The following is a 22796-nucleotide window of genomic DNA, read 5'->3' as shown; positions in this document are numbered from 1 at the left end:
AAAAAGCTCTTGCATAGATTTGGTCTCAAAATTTATTTTGCAAACAAAATCTATGCAGTGTAAAATATTCAACAAAATAACTTACGTGTAAGTGGTATGGTGTATAAACCTTGTTTATATGGTTAGTAGAAGCTATTGATGGTCTACATGTCTTGTTCGTAGCAGTTAGTAGTATTGAGAATATTTTTATCGTAACTTTTTAAATCCTTGGAAATTACTTTAATTTAATTTATTAAGTTGTAAAAAATTTTAGCATTTACATCAATAGGAATCGTTGGTAAGATGTGAATTGTCCCTCTGTTTCTATTGAAACAGGATCATATTTTCACTTTAGCTATTGAAGGGTCCGACCGAGGGCACCGAGAGAGCAAGACCTTGTCATTACTGAAAGCATTCTATCTGTTACCGCAACATTTAACTCTCGTAGTGGCCATGTTTGCACGGATGATTTAAATCTTAGCTGTGGATTGCAGGCATGCGAGACGTCCGATTCAAAGATCTTATGTATCTGCTCTGGCCTTGACTTCGTGAACGTCAGCTACACGTATTTTGCCGCTCAAAGTGAGGCAGTCGCCGAGAGCTGGTGCAAGGACCTCCGCAGTATCTCCCACAACTACAAGGCCAACAATGTCTGTCCTACTACGCAGCTGCAGAAGCAGTAAGTACACTTTGGAAATGTGAAAGGGTTATAAAGTTTATAGGCAGCTTTATAATAACACTGTTTTATTCCTAAACCTGGATACAACTCTTTTGGTATGTTATGTAATATTAGGTGACGGCAGGTGCTAGCAGGTGCTAGCTCACAGTTATGACTTACAGTTGTGAAGTACTTCCAGGGCCGAGTGCGGAGAGCTTATTTACTGATTGCTATTCATTCAGCTTGATCAATATATAGAGGCTTATTCTAATTGACTTGTTGGCCTACAGGCTCATTCAATCTTCTCTCTTCATTCGATTGGAAGAAAGCGCCTCATGAGAAAAACTTTCCCTCGAGATATTTAATGTTTTGGCTATTACTATACACATGTGGGCTCATGAGCTTTTATATCCCCCACATATGTGTACCCGTGGCCCTCTATATCTACACATGTGTGGACCCGTGGCCCTCTATATCTACACATACAGTATGTGGACCCGTTACTCTTTATATCTGTACATAGTTTGGCTCATGAGCCACTGCAGGAGCCTTGTTTAAAAATGAATGAATGCTGGTTAGTAGATGTACCCTCATTGCATGGAAGAAAGAGGTGACAACTACTGATTACTATAACCCAACCATTAGTGCCAGGTGTGAGAAAACAAGCTGATTGAATTGGTCCTTTTTTACAGCTGGTTAAAATTGTCTCTCATGGTTAATCAGAACGGTAAAATTCCTGTCAGAAGTATCACTCGGACATTCGCTTCGGGCAAAACAGAAAAGATGGTTATGCAGGCTCTTGAGGGCTTGGGTCTGCCAGGTGGTAAGGTAAGCCTCCGTCAGTCTGTGCACTTACACATATTTGTTTTGTTTCAGTTCTTGTTTATTTCTTGCACCTCTTAATGGCCTCACCGCTGTGCTTCGCTTGTCATTCTGATCGCTTGTACTTCGTTGCAATTAATATATCAGGTTGTTTGCTTGGTCCTCTCCATGATCTACAAGTAGGTATATGCGCCGTTTTTAGCAGTCGAAGTATTATGCATTTATAATTACATCAGTTAGCAAGAAAATACAGGGAAGATCTCGTCATGTTTGTTATACCTTGAAAGTCTTGCATTTAGTTTATCATAGAAATATTCGGCAATGATGTATTCAGCTCCTGAAAATACTTACTAGGCGCTCACATGAATTTTATTTAGTACATATAAAGTACATATACAGTACATACCGTACATATACAGTACATACAGTACATATACGTACAGTGGAATCACAGTGCTCAACCGTGTTCAGCCGGATTGGGTGGTCGAGTGGTTTGATTAGAAAAATGACACTCGTTTTCCCTAAAAAAATAGTATTTTCATCCATTTTTGCCCCTCCGAAAAATACCTAAATATCATAGTTTAGTTTTATAATTAAATTTAAGAATGTTGTATAAAAGCTCATTGCGCTGATTGATATGCTTGCTAGGGTTTGAAGCAATAACTGGCTTTTGATGTGCAATAGAAGATTGGTTATGAGCCAGATCCATCACACGCCCAGTTCAGATAACGGCCTCGGTGTTATTAATTGATATGCTACACGTCTGAAAATTTATAAGTTATGTAATAATAATTTATCGAATGTTACAAATATAAATTCAAAAACAAGTGACATAAAAAGCAATGTTTTTAATACTTGCAGAACCCAAAATAAAGATTTTACGTTTTACTCCGCTAACGTTCCGAGTCCAATAGATGCTTACCAAATGGTCAAGAGCGGGTGAAGAGTGCGTTTGTCTCGAATCGGCTCGTTTTTATGTTGGCGTTCTCCAGCCCGACATGGCTAGTTCCAGGACTGAAAATCTATTTGAATTCAGATGCACTTTCAACTCAAACCTTTTGGTTGAGCATCGAATTGCTTGAGTAAGGAGGCCATGCACTGAGGTTCTACTGTGTATATACAGTATATATAAAGTTTATATGCAGTACATATATACAGTGTATATACAGTATATATACAGTTTATATGCAGTACATATATACAGTGTATATGTATACTATATATATAGACGTTATATTTATTGAACTTTATCATACCTAAAACTAGAACCACAGCGCTCCACATAAACTGGAGCAGTACAAATTAGTCGAGAATTGGATAGTGTACTTATCTTTGTCAGCTACTGTCAGTTTCGTGCTTCCGCAGTCGTCAGGCTGTAGATCTCAACTGCACGACTACGCAAGCACGAAACTGACAGTAGCTAATCAAGATAAGTACTTTATCTAATTCGTTACTAATCTATATATACATATAGATATATATACATATATGTAGCATGTGTAGCATGTATATATACGCATTTTTATATGTATATAAATATATATGTATGATTTGATCTTTTACACTTATACTTCATTGTCTCATATAACTGTTGTGTGTATTTAAACAACTTTATACAGTCATACTTCGACTTACGAGCTTAATGCGTTCCGAGACTGAGCTCATATGTCAATTTACTCGCATGTTGGTGCAATTTATTTATATGTAGAACAATTAAATATATATTGATTGGTTTCCATACTATAAAAAATGCAAATAAAACACTCAAAACAAGATATTGTAACAGAAAGAACATGTTGGTTATTGTCCTAACTTACCACTTGCTTTCAAAAAGCAACAAATAAAAAATAATGCAAGGAAATGTGATAAATTAAAATGTAAAATTAAATACATTCAATAGCAGCTAACGCTAGCATTTGCCAGAGAGGGAGATATAAGTTATCTTTCATTACAACAGTTGACTTTGATAAATTTGGATTTTATCAAAGTCTTAAAAGACAAACTTGTAAGCAAATCTAAAAGCAAACGTTCATTTTTAACTTAACGTAATTAAAATTTCTTCGGCGTTCATAGTTTGAAGTTTCTCGCTAATTTTTCCTTTGTTTCGCTTTCACGACTAGCCGGCCGTTTTAAAATAAACCTATCTAAGGACGTTTGCCTTTGTCGCCCTTTCAACATGTTGCGATTAGGACGAACACAGGTGTCGTCACAAAGGTTTAATGCACGACCACTAGCCAACTTGTCCGAATGTCTATTTTTTATAGTCTTGATAGATAGCACCGGCCTTTTTAAATAGCGTCGTTTCAGTTACGCTGTCACCGGCCAATTGTTTATCTTTTATCCAATGCCTGAGCGGTCTTTTCATCAGCGGTCGTGAAGATCGCTGTGCCGTTTAGAAACTATGGTTAGTCCTTTTGCGAGCTAAATGCCTTGAATATAATCCTTCTGTTTGATAATTGTGGATGTATTTCTGTCATATTGCTGAGCTAGCTCAATCACGCATACACATTTCGCATATTTTTCAATAATTTTCTGTTTAATATCAATTGTTATCAATTGCTTTTTCTTTACATTATTTTTTCATTTTACTGGCAAACTTTCGATCTACGCACAGTACTTTTAATTCACATAATTCTGCACTGAAAGCGCGCACAAAAACGCGGTACAAAAGTATAACCTGATCGGTTGAAAAATACAGATTGATGCTGTTGTCATAAAACACCTCCGGCATACTTGGCAACTGACTCACACACTCGTATCTCAAACATGGCTCGTATGTTGGTGCTAAAACTTGCTTAAAAGCTGGCTCGTATCTCAAGTTTCCCATACGTTGGAGCACTCGTAAGTTGAAGTATTACTGTACTTTGTTTCTATAGTAACCCTGTGTTGCTAGTCATCTTGTCACGTAATGCTTTTTGAATTACACACACTTTTAAATACTGACAGCACTTGGGCTTATATTTTGATCATTTTTGGCTGACTCTAGTCGAATAGCTCAATGTTTGGTACCGATTTGTGCACAAAACTACTGTATGCTCAGGTCGTTTGCATGGCTTTTATATATACGTGCATATTGCTTGTATTGAGAATTTACTACCAACACCCAATCTTTCATTGGTGTAATTCATTTCCATTCCTTGAATATATAGGGGAATAATTTAAAATGACCCTGAAGGAGTAACTCTATGGTGCAATAAATAACTTAGTATAGGTATTATTGATCTATAGGGACATTTTATATAACGCTGTGGAGAACCTCTCCATGCATGGTCCACTTTTTCTAGCCACTAAATTATCAGCATGATGCAGTTTTCTGGATAGTTTTCTGCACCAGTTTACTGCACTGATTACCCTTTCCTTAGGGTCACATAGTGCTGCATAGGGATTATTTTAAGGCTAATCATTATTAGCCAATAAAAATGCTGCACTTGGACAATCCGCTACTACAGGACATCGGCTGGCAGCAGTACTTTTACTGTAAGGTTTCCTGCTATCCAGCGCTGATCAAGTCTTTACACGTTACACCATACAAAAGTACAGCTGACTGTTCAACACACAACTGAGTGTCATTCTGCAGCAGGGATTCAGCCTAGCTAGTTCGCAGTGGCCTTCCGAAACGTCTCATACTGAAAATAGCAACACAAAATAACAACAATTAGCATTAAATATGAGTGCTTTACGCATAGATTTGAAACATCTTCCTTTTCTCATCAAGTGGTTTGACTCTTTTTACATCTATTCTCAATTTTTTTGCCAACTTTAGTCAAAGTTCTACCGTATTTCAACAGTCAAAGTTTATTGTCACAAGCTGTTTCCCATGGGGGAGCCGTAAAAACTCGAATGACATTGTGCAAAAGTTCTTTCTACTAACGTAACATCACCTAATATCAATGTCTATGCAACCGTGATATGTCCAAGAGCATACTCTCATTGTCGTAACATGCAATGACTTGGTTCCAATGATGCAATGGAATATTGGCTGTACCTGCATCCACTTGCTATATGATGTTAGCCATAGATCCATAGATAAAGCTTTTTAGCTGTCTTGTCTAGCTGTTCTGTGGGTTTTCCCGTTACTTCTTGTTCTTTTTAGTAACCTGTAAAGAAAATTCTGGTCACTCGTTAGTAAATACAGTTTATATTCTCGTGTATTTTCCCTTTAAGATTGACTTGCGACAAAATTCACATTACAGTTATTTGGTATCAATCGATTCACCATGTCTTATTCTGCTGTGTTGTAAGTACAAAATATGTGGAAATGTGATTACAAGCTTTTGAATGCTTAAAAACGAACAGTTAATCACAGCCATCACGAAAACGCCGTAGATTGAAATTCCTTTCTAAAACGGCTCAATAGCTTCTGTTTACACTTTCATGCAAGCTCATTCGTCGAAATATTTTCACAAATATACTTCATGCATTCAATAAAACCATGTATATTGTTCTTACGCGCGTCTATTTCATCATCATTGTAATGCTGTCATTTTGAGTACTGATATCTCAAAACCTATCGTGAAAATTCGCTTAATTTTTTAACCTTATCTCGAAGGAGTGCATATAATCCTCTGATAAACATGACGAGCCTGTTGGTCACTTGTGACAGTTGAAAAATGCTGCAAAAATTGTTTGCGCTATTTGGCAGGAAGTATGGGTCACATGATCAGATTACGACTAGATGATAAGACCAAACTGAAACGAAACTGTAAAGTAGCGAGCATCTATATTTGAGAAGGGCTTTCCGTTAGAACCCAAAGTGTTTGTCATAAACTAGTGCTACAAGACGTTTTATATTGAGCCTTTTATTAGCCTTTAATTTTACATGATGTTATCACATGTTAAAACAATAACCTTGTCGAGTTGAGTATGTCATCGAAATAAAGATATTCCAAACTACAGTGTTTTCGTGATGGCTGCGATTAACAGTTCGTTTTTGAGCTTTTAAGAGCTCGTAATCACGTTTCCACATACTTTGCACCTACAACAGAGCAGAGTAAGACATTGTGAACCTTTTGATACCAAATAACTGTAATTTGAATTTTGTTGCAAGTAAACCTTTAATGATATTTATTCTCAGTAAATTGTGTTTGTAAATTGGTTTCCCTTTAAGTATTGCAAGGCTGTTTTAATTAGCTGAATGTGCGTAGATGTTGTACTGCATTGTGTTATCACTTTTTGTCTACCTGTTATAGAATGTCAGCATGCTTGTCCAATTTTGCATGTAGTTGTCGTGAGTATAATCGACCTGTCAGAGTCTCACGCAGGTAAAGCGCTTGATATGAACCTAGCGCAGTATACACTCAGCATTAGGCTATGTCAAGGTTACTTACAACCTTCGCTAACTCGCTTCTCCCTTGGGATGCTACTGGTTCCCTTAACCGCTCTCTAGCTCTCACCTGCTGTATAGTTGCTCATTTAGCAGATGTGATGATGATGAGGCTGACCCGCTCACCCAGGTTGGCTAATCGCATGATCCTAGTAGCTTTTGATTTGTCAACTTAGCTCATGTGGGTCAAGGTCAAGTGTGTGATTCCTCACATTGTAATCCATCTTTTAGCTTTTGCAAAACAATCGATGTATATTTTTCATATGAACTTTAGCTTGTAGAGCTTTTATGTAGATCCTACATAGTAATAGATATATAATAAGTAATTGTATTAAGATTCTTCCAGAGATTTATGACACCTGAGAGCAGGTGCTTTTCTAAACCAATGCATCAAGTAAAGCATATTCTTCTTACAATATCTCTGCGTTGCACTAACAATTTTTGCAGATATTTTTGATTATGCGGCTATCTGTTGTTAATAGTGAGTGCTTACAACTAATACAGTCTACTCTCTATTTCAATCATGTGAATGTTGAGCAGTTCTTCTACACTATCCATAATCTTGGCAGTTTTGAACTAGAAGTCAATCAGCGGGTGAAGATTTAAAAAAAAACGCAAGGTCTGATAATAATAAATAGCTGTCAGTTTGAATTTCACAAAGTCCAAGTATGAGTGAATTATTCTATGTATCACTATCACCCCCCCCCCTGTACTTGGGAGCCTACCTATCCCCATGACTTCATTTCCATTCATGCGTCTCTATCGAGAAATAACAATACGCATATTGTTTTATTAATTATCAATTCAGTAATTTATTTTTTATATATAGTTTAGTTTTACATTTAGGCTTTTCCATAGTTATATATTAGCTGACTGCCAGATGTTTGCTCTAACAAAAGCCTTTGCACACACAAAATTTTATTTAACATATAACACCAGTGACCATTCAAACTTCATATAATGAGAACAGTGTTTTGTGCAGTTTAAATAAATTGAGGGAAAACTTAAAACAACTGTAAAGGATTTCAAACGTTGTCGAATTACTGTACCTTTAAACTTCATATCATGAGGAAAATTTTTCGTACAGCTCAAATAAATTAAAAACAAAATAAAACAACTATAAAATTGTTTAAATGTAAATGTAAAATATTTAGCAAGTAATATCTAAATTAAGTATGCTTTGCTACAATTACATTAAAAGATGATTTAGTAATGATACAATTAATACAAATTGAGAAAACAAAATAAAAATCATGAATATGTTGATTTAATAATAACAATTCGTGCATAGAAGTTTGTGTATAAAAATGTTACTGTTGCAAAAGAAACTATCCATCAAAACTGGGAATACGACGATACTGGTACCTCTGGATAGTGGTAAAAATGTAAAAATGGGATATCATACTGTCTTTGTCTGACCAAACGGAGAGAGAATTTATAGGCTATTCCTACTCGAGATCATACAATTGTCTGAGTGAAAAAAATTTGCCATGACCGCGATTTAGCAATTGAACTTTACTAAAAAACCGGAAACAAAAGTTCATGAAACACGCAAAAGCATCCATCATGTTTCATGGAGTTAAAAGGGTTCATAGAGTTTCAATTAATGCGTCATTTTGGGTGTGAAAACGGCTAAGAATATAAACATGTAGTAAGACCTTTCGTAGTCTCTTGGTTAGAGAGTTGGATTGCAAATCTGTCCATTTGTCCATTGCCATTTGTCCAGCAAAATGCAAAAATATCATTACAAAATTTTAATAGCTATCGCTGGACATACCGAAGGACATACAGACAGATGACAAACTTTGCAATTTATATTTATAGATAGAAGATAAATGGCACTCGTTTTAAAGTGATGTGTAGTTACGTGCAGTAGCTATCAAGTAGTTTTATGTTTTTGAATTGTCGAATAAATTACTGAAATTATCATATTTTCTTTTACAAATTTATGGTCAGCCATATAAGCAAATGCTGGAGCAAATTAACTTCATATGTAGACATTTGACTGAAACAATCTTTCATGTGTATCTTTTATATTTTTTGTGGTAAATCCATTTCCTATTATATAGCTTCAATTTAGCAGTTCATGTCAAAAGGCAGGAGTGCAAAGAAATTAACACATTCATTAGGCGTTTGCCTCCAGCAGTATGCACATCGAGTTAGTTGAAAATATCTATCATTCTTGATAAAGGATGTTGAATATTCCTCTTCTTTTAATTTCACAGAATGATGCTATAGAAACACTTGATTTTACATTTGAGAAGTTCATAGAGTTGTACCACAAGATTTGTCCTAGGACAGACATAGAGAAACTCTTTGAAGATCTGTAAGTTATCTTATGAAAGCCCTTCATATCATTTCTTTTTACAGCATATCTGCATTCACTGGAACTGATTGGCTATGGTTAAGCAGCTTCCAGTTTTGACACATTGTTGCATTGTTGCAGTGTCATGGGACTAGCTATAGCGTATTTTAATAGTCATATTGCCAGTAATGCCTCAACTAGCAAAGCTCTTGCACCAGTCTGGCATGCTCAGCTTTCATTCATACTGTGTGGATATTACACTTGTATTAATTTATTGTATTTTTATTTTTGTAAATTTTTAACAGAAGTAATTCCTTTTTTAATTTCCCTACATTAAACCACTGCATAGTGATCTGTAGTTTATGTTTCAATTTAAAAACTAGTTACTCCAAATTTAACTTTGTCATGTTTAAACGATATTATCAGCCATGATAGGAATTGCAACACACAGTTTTAAATATCAACCAGATGTCACTTACAATTTTTCTATATACATAATCAACTGAAAGCCCGGCATTGCACAATAATAAAAAATTACCCAGTGAATTTGAATTAATTAGGCTAGTCTACATTTTTACTATAATGAGAGCCGTGAAGCTAGCTTGACGTTACGACGCGTCATGATGTTTTTGTGTCAGTTATGCTAGTATTTTTAGAAGCACAGCATAAGTATCTGCACAATCATATATTAATATTTCCAATTCAATGTGTAGTGTAGTGGGTAGTATGATTGTCTGGAGAACTGGAGGCTCCTAGTTCAATTCCAGTGCCAAGTGGATTTTTTATTCCTAAAACTTTATTGATGTATTGTAACTGGACATGTGGATGATAAATACTGAGATTTATATATATAAATAGAAGATTGATAGATAGATTCCTTGTATTGACACCCTCTTTCTAAGACTTGGTATTCAAAGAAGGTTGTTCTATGGAAGCATTCATTAGTTTGATCTAGTCTTAAACCATAACTGCCACGAACAACTTTTATCATATTTACTAGGTAAATCAGACATGCTGATCCCGATTTTGTAATCAAAATAAAGATTAGGCCACTAACTTTCAGAGTAATGAAGAACTTTTTATGGCGTTTTAATATCGGTCTCGAAAACAACACGATCGGCATAACAAGCTCCGCCCATAAATACTTGGCGTAACCTAGCTTTTTAGGAACAGAAGTTACGTAGGGATGTTTAGACCGATTTAGAATAATAGAGATGGGTGTTTTAAAATTCATTAATATCTAAATTCAGCCTTAAAAATAATATCAGTCTTTTCTGAAAGGTAGATGAGCTATTTAGCATTGCATATTTAAAAAGCGCAATAACAACGCTAGCTCGTGATAAAACCGCGCTTTTTGAGCTCATTTTTCTCGGCGTCCAGCCCATTTAAACGTCATGTAACAAGCTGCGAGCAATTTTAAATAGTTTATATCCCTTTCATAAAAAATTGAAACTAATTTACAGGCTGGATTTAGATAATAATGGGTTTTAAGACACCCATCTCTATTATTCTAAATCGGACTAAACATTCCTAACTTCTGTTTCTGAAAAAGCTAGGTTTCGTCACATATTTATGGGCGGAGCTTGTAATGCCGATTGTGTTGTTTTTGAAACGGATATTGAAACGCTTTAAAAAAGCCTAAATGACTTTGAAGGTTAGTGGACTAATCTTTATTTTGAGTACAAAATCGGAATCAGCGTGTCTAATTTACCTAGTAAATATGATAAAAGTTGTTCGTGACAGTTATGGTTTAAGCAATGGCTGCCATGGTAAGATAACTTTAACTAATAGTTGTCAACTGTCAAACGTTTCAATTACTATCTATATACTCAAGCTCAATCGTCCTTGTATTTGTTACTTTAGAAGCAAGCAGAAGCGCCATCTGACAGCCACAAATCTCATGGAATTCTTGAATGAGACGCAGAGAGATCCGCGACTCAATGAGATTCTCTCTCCCTTCTATAACAGAGACAGGGTCCTCGAGCTGATAAGGCGTTACGAGACCAACCCAGATTATATAAATAGAGGTCAGTGCTTGGGCGGGATGGGTAAACTATTCACAGCACAAGTTTCCTCATTTCTTCAATTCCTAAGGAGCTCATTGAGGGGTTGAGGCAGGTGTCTTTGTTGAACTTTTACTTCGTAGTTTTGCTTGCTGTCACGTTGCTTGTAATGGGTGTCTCTTATTTGCTCCGATCTTCAACTAGGAGAGTCTGATAGAGTATTAGTCACTGGAGTTATGTTTCTGCACTCATAAGGGATGATTTTTAGTTATAATATCCAGTTATTTCTCTGATCATACTCACATGCCCAGCGTATTTCTCATTCAGTCAAGACAACTGAAGCTCTGTTAGAATCTATCTGCTGCATAATGAGTTTGCTTTGTACGGTTGAATATGCAACATAAAATGTTCATAAATTTTTCTATTTTAATGGTTCTGTAGCTTTAATGAATATAATTATGGGATTAACCATAAAATAGGGAAACACAGAATGTTCAACTCGAGTGTGGGTATTCATATACCTAAAAAATAAAGTTTAGCTAGTGTACTATTTGATATCTCTGAATTTCACTAAATGTTTCTTCACATTAACAGCGAATTTGGAGTGATGGCGTATTTGTGTTGATATATTTACACATATTTGTATCACTAAGTTGTTCGATGTTAATATGGATCTTCTAAGCATCAACACAGTTTTTGTTAAATTTAGGCAATAAACACATTTGCGAGTTTGGGATAGTTTTCAAGAGCAATATTGTTGAGATAAGCGTGAATGAGTCTCATGTGGCCCAACACACTCCACTTCTAGCTGACGAATGTTAGTGTAAACCTCGCTTGGTTAGTCTCTGAAAAGATCTGGCCAATTGAGCCGTAACTACAAAACAATTTGTATCGAAAAGTTTATCAAAATAGTAATAGTAATAGTAATAGAGCGGCTGGTTTTATACGATTTAACCAATTTTTATTATTAAAATCGTTCTGTAAATTTAAACATCTAAACATAGTTTGTTGAAACAATCTTATTAAACAATAAAAACTTGCTACATTTTGTTCTTCTGCATTACTGAAAAGTAATATAATTAAACAGCAATTCATTTTATTCGTTATATCAATTTGTAATATTTTATTACTTTTGTAATCATTCATTTAACTTTGTATTTCGTACTTTTCATGCTTATCTTCCTTGATTGAACAAAAGAAATTTTAGTTTATTTCTTCACGAGCACAGGAATGTTGAAGTAGACCAGTGACTGTGTGATTGGTTACCGTTGGATCAAGGTTAATCAGCCCCGCCTCCAGCTCATTTCAAGTCTATTTAAATTAGAGTTTTCACGCTATGTCAAAAACGCTCACTCGACACGAACAAAAACTTGCTAGCATGTGTACGCTTCCACGTATGCGCCCATATACAAATATCATAGACCGTCTGTATCAGAGGTAGTCTGTACCGTAGGTAGTATGTATCATCGCCGCAGTTAAAATGCTTTAAGCTGTCTCTATGACTTGCTTTGTTGGTGCAGCTTCAGTTGCAGTTGCTGTTTCTCATACTAGTTGTCGTGTGCTACATATGAAGCATGAGTATCAGTCACGCCTATGTACATCTATTAATATATATATATTTCTCAAAGTCGGTCTGTTCGTCATTGGGTTTGTCCATCTATAGCTATTATTAATATCTTGGAATAAACAATCCGTACCATTAATTAGGATTCATTAGGCGATATAAGTACAGTAATACTTCAACTTACGAGTGCTCCAACGTACGAGAAACTTAAGATACGAGCCAGCTTTCTAGCAAGTTTTAGCACTAACATACGAGCCATGTTTGAGATACGAGCACTTGAGTGAGTTGCCAAGTATGCCGGAGGTGTTTTATTAGAACAGCATCACTCTGTATTTTTCAACTGCTCAGGTTATACTGTTGTACCGTGTTTTTTTGTGCACGATTTTCTGTGCAGAATTATGTGAATTAAAAGTACTGTGCGTAGACCGAAAGTTTGCCAGTAAAATGAAAGATAATACAAAGAAAAAGCAAATGATAACAGTCGATATTAAACGGAAAAGTATTGAAAAATATGCGAAATGTGTATGCGTGATTCAGATAGCTCGGCAATATGACAGAAATACATTCATAATTATCAAACAGAAGGATTATATTCAGGGCATTTAGTTCGCAAAAGGACTAGCCATAGTTTCTAAACGGTGCAGCGATCTTCACGACCGCTGATGGCATTGGACAAACAATTGGCCGGTGACAGCGTAACTGAAACGATGCAATGTGAAAAGGCCGGCGCTATCTATCCAAACTGTTTAATAGACATTCGGACAAGTTGGCTAGTGATCGTGTGTTAACCATTTGTGACGACACCTGTGTTCGTCCTAATCGCAACATGTTGCAAGGGCGACAAAGGCAAACGTCCTTAGATAGGTTTATCTTAAAACGGCCGGCTAGTCGTGAAAGCGAAAAAAAGGAAAGATTTCTCGCTAACCAGTGAGAAATTTCAAACTATGAACGCCGAAGAAATTTTAATTACGTTTAGTTGAAAATGAAAGTTTGCTTTTAGGTTTGCTTCTAAGTTTGTCTTTTAACACTTTGATAAAATCTAAATTTATCAAAGTCAACTGTTGTAACGAAGGATAACTTATATCTCCCTCCCTGGCAAATGCGAGTGTTAACTGCTATTGTATGTATTTAATTTTACATTTTAATTAATCACATTTCCTTGCATTATTTTTTATTTGTTGCTTTTTGAAAGCATGTAGTACGTAAGGACAATAGCCAACATGTTCTTTCTGTTACAACATCTTGTTTTGAGTGTTTTATTTGCCTTTTTTTAGAGTATGGAAACCAATCAATATATATTTAATTGTTCTATATATAAATTAATTGCACCAACATGCGAGTAAATTGACATACGAGCTCAGTCTCGGAACGCATTAAGCTCGTAAGTTGAAGTATGACTGTAGCTATATGGGAGCAAAGCTATATGCTAGCACTCTCCATTACAACTCAGCGTGATGGCATAATGTCTTGGACAGGGGAAGCTTTTATTAGTAAGCTTACTCAAATTAACCATTGGCAATGTGCCAGGCTAATAGCAAGTGACAGGCAACTACATTTATTCTCATTGTTTATAAGCTTATTTTTAATACCCGGGCAATGCCGGGTAGCACAGCTAGTCTATATATAAATCTCAGTGTTCGTTTGTCTGTCATTCATGTGTCTAATTATAGCGATAAAGTTTTAGGAATGCATAATCCAGTTGACACTAGAATTAAATCCACTTCCCACAGTTGAACTCCAGTTCATGATCCAGTACACTACGGGTTCTACTGGTCTTACTAATGAATATTTAGGTGGATAGTTATGCACCTGCCAATCTTTGATGCTGATTGGTTAAAATAGCACACTTCAGCTATCAAGCTTGAAGATCATGATTGTGTGAGAGATCATGGCACAGTCTTTTCCTAATGCTAGCTTAAGTTATACTAACGACTCTTATTATAGTAAAGATTTAGACTAGCTTAAGTTACTAGCTTAAGTTACTAGGTTAAGTTACTAGTTTAAGTTACTAGCTTAAGTTACTAGCTTAAGTTACTAGCTTAAGTTACTATCTTAAGTTATTAGCTTAAGTTACTAGGTTAAGTTACTAGCTTAAGTTACTAGCTTAAGTTACTAGCTTAAGTTACTAGCTTAAGTTATTAGCTTAAGTTACTAGCTTAAGTTACTAGCTTAAGTTACTAGCTTAAGTTACTCGAATTCATTGGGTAATCATTTTATTACAAATTTTGTGTAAAGAAACTTAGCAAATGGTAACTACACGACCCGCCACTGTTTAAAATCTCCAACAAAAGAAGTAAGAAATGTGGTTAAGAAAAATGAGATTCATGTTAGCCTTAACCGTACACACACCAAAATAAACAAGCACTACCATTTTAATTTAAAAATTAGAACGGTAAATGTTGTATATGTTGATTAAAAATAAATTTTCTGTACAGAAACATTTTTTATTACACATTCAATGCTGTGCATTCATGTAGTACTAGTATATTACATTTGAGAATGAAGTAGAACTACTGTCACCTATTATTAACGACTGGGTAGCTGTGCTCTATAGCAAAATTATTAGCTGAACTAAACTATGTCCTTTTATTTATTATTCAGAATGGATCTCTCTGGATGCGTTTTGTTGCTATCTCATGTCAGATGAGAACGCTCCAATGTTCCTTGACCGACTAGACATCTACCAGGAGATGGAACAACCACTTTCCCATTACTACATCAACTCTTCACACAACACGTATCTTGTCGGACGCCAGTTCGGTGGTCGATCAAGTGTCGAAATGTATCGACAAGTTCTCATTGCTGGTTGCAGGTACACTCCGCTTAAGATTTTTTGCAGACATTCTATATACAACTCTGCTTTCTTCTAGTGTTAAGGTCAACGCATTGGCATACACTCAGCATATTAATGTGGGTTTGGAGTGTTCGATATTTTTTAGTTTACATTTGATTGTGATTGGCTCACTGATTAGTCAACGTTTCTATATTCAATGAGTTTGTTGAATGACAGGGCCATAGAGCTATTGGATTCCCTGTAAATCCAATTATATTCCAGATTGTTCAACCTAAAGAGCTGCCTTACTTGCCGGTCATTTTCTACTCGCAGCAAAAGTTAGCCGTGAGGCCATTATAGGGAAAAGGGATCTTAGGGAAAAGTGACATTGTAATATTTGTTAGTTTTTTCTGTCTGTAGCACTTCACAAAATCGACCTTTTAAAATCCAACAGTGATATTTCACTAACCGCCTTGATGAGTATTGACGGAATGACTGTAGCAACTGGGCTAGAACCCCGCTAGCTCAAATACCATAAATAGCTTTTAGATTTTCTTTCCCCTATGCTATCATAGGGTGACACATCGATTTGCGCAGTGATTTGTTAAAAAATGTCACCATTTCGAATTCATGGGGAGTCTTCATCATTGGGAGTAAATCTTATCGTGACCTAGTCAACTTGCTGTACTATTTAATTAGTTCATCACTTCTGAATTACCATCAACTATTCAAAAGTTTGTTGTTTAATGCTTTATTCTAAAACTCGAGCATTTAGTGATGACTGCACTTTTTGTTCAAATATTTATGCTGCTATTTTTCCACCATAAGATAAAAAGGCTAGGATTGAGGATATATCTGTCATCTGTTGTGAGTGAATCTTAATTGAAAATGGCTTCAGCCAGAAGTGAATGAAATTGAATTGGAGTTGTCATGTAGTAACGAACTTCCTCTGCTGATCACAGTTGTTTCTCCACTAGTAAATATTAGTATATTGGTTTGGACAGTATGCATTGTACAGCTATTAGCTACATGCTTTATTTGCTATGCAAGAAACTGCCAGGCTCAAACAATAGAAACACTGCAGCAGACATTCGGGAGCAAGAATTGTGATGCTGTTGTGACACATGAGTGACATGACTCTATTATTGGACATGACTTTATTATGACACATGACCCTATTATAGCACATGACTTTATTACGACACATATCAGTAACACTATCATGACACATGACACTAGTATGTCACCAAGGCTCTATTATGACACATAATGGTAAATATGGCTTATGATGTTATGATGTTATGACACTTGATATTATGACACATGATGTTATGACACTTGGTATTATGCCACTTGATGTTATGACACTTGATGTTATGACACTTGATGTTATGACACTTGATATTATGACACTTGATATTATGACAGACGATGCTCAATACTACTATTTAACACTCCACTGAGTAAGCAGATCTTATACTCAGTCTTTGCTTTTTTCCATATCAAAGTTGGTTTCCTACAGATGCATTGAGCTAGATTGCTGGGACGGCCCTGGTGGAGAGCCAATCATAACACATGGTAAAGCTATGTGCACAGACATTAGTTTCTATGATGTTATTAAAGCCATCAAGGAAACGGCTTTTCTCACGTCTGAGTATCCAGTCATACTGTCTTTTGAGAATCACTGCACGTAAGTCTCGTCACGCACACTCTCTCTTGTACACCTGACTGTCTGTCTCTCGTTAACCATGTTCAGACTGGTCCAACTTATCACTTCAGATTCGTAGAATAACGTGTCACATGTGGTATTGAGTGTAAACAGTAGCGGTGTAGGCTCTTTCCATCACTCATAACTGCTGTTAAACCAACCATCTGATAGGGTAAATATTGGAGAAAAGCAGCTCTTTTGCATTGAGTTTTCTCTATATTATATTGTTCCTATTCTCTATTCATAAGATGTGTTATTTGTATTTGGCATCTATGTGAGGCAGCCTTTCGAGATAGCATCTGCACTGTGTTACAAGTTATCAGTTGATTTGTTACATTGTTTGCTAGCACTGGATCACTCCCTAATCATTAGCTCTTAATGTCCTTCTGGCTGCTCTGTTGCTATTACAGGTGGAGTTCTGCTAAATATGTTCGCTCATTCTCCAAAATAACCTTAATGTGACCAGTGTGAAGCATGTTATATGTGTATGGTGCTATCTTGATGAGGGCGTGTGTGGTTAACTAGAAACACCTGCTGCCACGCTAGTAATGGTTTAGTATAAAGTGATTACCAAACATGCTTGATTTGTGGACCACTGCTCTGTAATAGGCGTTTAAACGCTGCAGAGTTTATTACAGCAAGTAGAGTACGTATTAAAAACAGGAAGTAGAGAATCAGAGATACCAATTCTAGTAAAAGCGTCATGCTGCTATAAATTTGGCCTGATTTTATTTCTTTTTTTACTGTGGTTCAGGCATGCCTGCCTTAGTTTATTCTTTGAGTCATTTACTGTTCCCTTGCTTACGAATTGTTTCGCAGTTGCCCGCTGCCGACCAATTCGCTCCCTACTGTTTCAACGATTTAGAGTTGCACTATATAGATGTATCCATCTAAACAAAACTTATTAAAATAGACTAGCTTTTGGATCACGGTCGTTTACAAGTCATGCGTAGTCAATTAGGGTCACGAAACCAGAATGCCGGATTGCAGTTGATGAGAGTGCTGAAAATTTTTTAGCACCACTGGAGAGAGCTTAGCCGAGTATTACCGCTTCTGATACATCAACAATGAGTGCTTCTATGACATCGAATAGTACTCTCGCAGCTAATGCTTTTACAAAAATTTGGCAGAACAAAATGCTTTCAAATTTTTCCAGGTTTTGCCGTTGCTATGATTTGGAGTGGAAGCAACTCCAAACTCATATGAAGCATACATATGCTGTGATTGCGTTTTCTTCCAACATTTTACCTCGATTGGATAGGGTGTTCGCGGTATGGCGTGGTCTAAAATATTTCATCAGAGATGCTGACAATAGTGACCATGACTTAGTCACAATCAGACACTAGTAATAGTAATCATGACTTAGTCAAAGATTTCCTTGTTAGACTTGTGGTCTCCATCTCACACATTTTCTTACACATGGTAATTTTATATACTAGTTGAATGGCTTCGCTTGTTACCAGGAAACCACAGCAGAGAAAATTAGCTCTTTATTGTATGGAGGTATTCGGGGATGCTCTTCTCAAGGAACCCCTATCAGATATTCCAGTGAGTAGGAATCAGGCTATATCAATGTTTGACTTGTGTTCCTGTGACTACTTTCGTGTTTGACTTTTAATAATTGCTATTTGTTCCGTATTTAGAGCAGTTTATTTCTTACATGTATGCATACTTGCCCTGTCACGCTAACCTGAAGGGAGATACTTGCCCTGTCACGCTAACCTGAAGGGAGATACTTGCCCTGTCACGCTAACCTGAAGGGAGATACTTGCCCTGTCACGCTAACCTGAAGGGAGATACTTGCCCTGTCACGCTAACCTGAAGGGAGATACTTGCCCTGTCACGCTAACCTGAAGGGAGATACTTGCCCTGTCACGCTAACCTGAAGGGAGATACTTGCCCTGTCACGCTAACCTGAAGGGAGATACTTGCCCTGTCACGCTAACCTGAAGGGAGATACTTGCCCTGTCACGCTAACCTGAAGGGAGATACTTGCCCTGTCACGCTAACCTGAAGGGAGATATTTGCCCTGTCACGCTAACCTGAAGGGAGATACTTGCCCTGTCACGCTAACCTGAAGGGAGATACTTGCCCTGTCACGCTAACCTGAAGGGAGATACTTGCCCTGTCACGCTAACCTGAAGGGAGATACTTGCCCTGTCACGCTAACCTGAAGGGAGATACTTGCCCTGTCACGCTAACCTGAAGGGAGATACTTGCCCTGTCACGCTAACCTGAAGGGAGATACTTGCCCTGTCACGCTAACCTGAAGGGAGATACTTGCCCTGTCACGCTAACCTGAAGGGAGATACTTGCCCTGTCACGCTAACCTGAAGGGAGATACTTGCCCTGTCACGCTAACCTGAAGGGAGATACTTGCCCTGTCACGCTAACCTGAATGGAGATACTTGCCCTGTCACGCTAACCTGAAGGGAGATACTTGCCCTGTCACGCTAACCTGAAGGGAGATACTTGCCCTGTCACGCTAACCTGAAGGGAGATACTTGCCCTGTCACGCTAACCTGAAGGGAGATACTTGCCCTGTCACGCTAACCTGAAGGGAGATACTTGCCCTGTCACGCTAACCTGAAGGGAGATACTTGCCCTGTCACGCTAACCTGAAGGGAGATACTTGCCCTGTCACGCTAACCTGAAGGGAGATACTTGCCCTGTCACGCTAACCTGAAGGGAGATACTTGCCCTGTCACGCTAACCTGAAGGGAGATACTTGCCCTGTCACGCTAACCTGAAGGGAGATACTTGCCCTGTCACGCTAACCTGAAGGGAGATACTTGCCCTGTCACGCTAACCTGAAGGGAGATACTTGCCCTGTCACGCTAACCTGAAGGGAGATACTTGCCCTGTCACGCTAACCTGAAGGGAGATACTTGCCCTGTCACGCTAACCTGAAGGGAGATACTTGCCCTGTCACGCTAACCTGAAGGGAGATACTTGCCCTGTCACGCTAACCTGAAGGGAGATACTTGCCCTGTCACGCTAACCTGAAGGGAGATACTTGCCCTGTCACGCTAACCTGAAGGGAGATACTTGCCCTGTCACGCTAACCTGAAGGGAGATACTTGCCCTGTCACGCTAACCTGAAGGGAGATACTTGCCCTGTCACGCTAACCTGAAGGGAGATACTTGCCCTGTCACGCTAACCTGAAGGGAGATACTTGCCCTGTCACGCTAACCTGAAGGGAGATACTTGCCCTGTCACGCTAACCTGAAGGGAGAACTTTGAAGAGGAACTTACACAAAGTTTTAGTAGATTTTATCAGAAAGTATCGGGTGTTTTTCTATTATTGACAATTGTTTTTGACGTTTAAGGTAATCTGACTGCCAGGATTTTTAAGATTAAAATCGGCAAAATTTGACTGTGGGGAAAACGGTCGGAAAAAAAATACACGCGAAATGATGTCACTAGTTGCTATCATTGCTATAGTTGATATCAGTTATCGCACTCCAGTCACAAAGTTGCGCGTCTCTGTCAGTCCCTTTGCAACTATAAACATCATAATCACACTTTCCCCTGCTCTGAGCGTTTTAACCATCAAGTTTTGTTGATTTTGACCTTGCGGTCAGATCACCTCAAACATCAAAACTAGTGCTGGGCACGAGTACTTCTTGGTCAACGGGTTTAGACCCACCCCCTTCTGTTCGGGTTTTTCGAGTATCGGGTAGCTAGTAGTGCTAGGCTCGGGTATTTCTTTGCCTACGGGTTTTTCGGGTATCGGGTTTATTGATATGGATTTTATGTTTAAATTTTCTAAACAGATATATCTTCAAATTTTAAAGCATTTATATTTCTTTTCAATTTATTTATCATTTTTCACAGTTTTTATTAACTGACATTCATACTCGCAGCGTTAACAGGTGGATTGTTAAACAGTCAAGATAGTCTGGGGCTACAGGGCATTTTCGTGTCAACAGGTGGCAGAAGATAGGGTCTATGGTAGCTTAATACTTAAGCATGTTCTATGTACCTCTGACTTTTTGTAGATGGTGCTCCAAATATCATAAAAACCTTTACATAATCGGCTTTTTCCGTTAGTAAGGCTTGTTGGCTTAGTAAAACTTGGTTATAATGAATTATGTAATCCATCATAGCTAGCTGTGGTAATCAATTTAAACAGAGTTATTAAATTTTCACTATCAACGCTGCTATCAAAGCTACTATCAACACTGATAGCTGTTTCTAACAAGGCGACAGCGGAAACAGACTAAGGACCTATGTGTTATCAGTGATAGCGAACACGCGCCGGATTAAAAATGGCATAGATTTGTTTACGAAGCCGATTTGGCTAATTGCGCAAATAAAATGTGATGTAAGTATTTTTTCTCACCTTTTAATGACAAGTAATCACTGCTTGACTACAATATTTCTAGTAGGCATAGTAAATAAGGTATGATATATTTTATTCTATCTATTAAATTAAAGACTCGTTAAACTCCATTGCCATGCCTCCTTAGCAAAAATGACACAGAGATGCCCTGTAGTCCCAGACTAAGAGCGCAGGATGCAATAGACCGAGTTTTTGTTAACACTACCCGACGGATCCGTGTACCAAAACCCGAACTTGAAGGTCAAAACCCGAACCCGAAGGACCGGAATACCCGAAATCTCTATTACCCGATACTCGAGAGAAGATAAACCCGCGAGTTCAACGAGTATTACTACCCGTGCCCAGCACTAATCAAAACCAATCACAACTGATAAGTGATGACAACTGACAACTGATTTAGTTTAGTTCATCTTTAAGGGGTCACCTGATCAAACCAATAAACTCAGCAAATACTAGTTAGTTGAGATAAAGATCTAGCAGTTCGACCCAGGGGCCAGATCAGCTCCCCTTTCTATAAGGGAAAAAAGCTAATAGGTCGCTTCTTGAAATTTTTCAGCGAGTCAGTAACTGTAGTATCTATCATTAGTAAGTAACAATTGATCTACGGAATCGTTGTTGCACTATGTAGCTGCTTGCTAGAATTATGGCAAATCAACCGAATCTTACGTTTATTTACATCGAATCTTAATAAGAACACATGCATTTAAAAACGGCACAAAAATTTTTTCGTAAGTCAATAGTCAAAAATTTGGGTCAAAGCTATGGAGATTTGGCAATTATGCGACAGAAAAGTCGAGTTTCTATGCTTTTTGTGATGACCCTCTGGACTAACATGTAATGGTGATTTCTCTCTTGTTGGTTATTCTGTACCTTCAGCTGTGTTGTCTGTTTACACATGTTTGTCATGATGTTTTAGAGCAGTGCATTTTATCAATGTTGGTCATACTGACATTTTGTAAGTCATCTTATCTTTGAACTTATACTAAAAACTTTCAAATAAGCAAAATAGTTTAAGTTGTTCAGTCTCCATTCTGACCCCAACCGGTAGTCGACAAGGCTGCTGGTTTCAGGCCGTTAATCACACGCGAATGGTCAATATCAGATCGCAGTTTGTTCCCCCTAATACATTTGTTTCATTGGTTAGTGTTATCATATAACGTCTTCTGTTTGCTAGTGTTTCCGTTTGTTTTTTATTAACCTCGGAAAAAGGAATGCACCAAGCATTAAATTATTGACTTCATTTGATTTTCCTTATGGATTTTTATTGGTTGTGATCCAAGAGTACACAGATCATACGCTACAAATCACTTGCGCA

At 37.3% G+C, this 22796-nt stretch overlaps 1 protein-coding gene across 1 annotated transcript in view; it reads left to right on the top strand.

The window, feature by feature from the left end:
* The window catches only part of LOC137400088 (1-phosphatidylinositol 4,5-bisphosphate phosphodiesterase beta-4-like), an 80677-nt gene that overhangs the window by 33664 nt on the left and 24217 nt on the right, over positions 1 to 22796 (top strand). Inside the window, exons 6-12 of the mRNA XM_068086396.1 lie at positions 474 to 658; positions 1330 to 1465; positions 9008 to 9108; positions 10951 to 11114; positions 15256 to 15466; positions 16950 to 17117; positions 18599 to 18683. Coding sequence (XP_067942497.1) covers positions 474 to 658; positions 1330 to 1465; positions 9008 to 9108; positions 10951 to 11114; positions 15256 to 15466; positions 16950 to 17117; positions 18599 to 18683 — 1050 coding nt within the window. The remainder of the gene's footprint in view (positions 1 to 473; positions 659 to 1329; positions 1466 to 9007; positions 9109 to 10950; positions 11115 to 15255; positions 15467 to 16949; positions 17118 to 18598; positions 18684 to 22796) is intronic.

The sequence above is a fragment of the Watersipora subatra genome, chromosome 7 (assembly GCF_963576615.1).
Source record: "Watersipora subatra chromosome 7, tzWatSuba1.1, whole genome shotgun sequence".
In the NCBI taxonomy this organism is placed as follows: Eukaryota; Metazoa; Bryozoa; class Gymnolaemata; order Cheilostomatida; family Watersiporidae; genus Watersipora; species Watersipora subatra.
The sequence above is the reverse complement of the archived record's forward strand: the minus strand, read 5'-3'. Positions and strand labels throughout refer to the sequence as shown.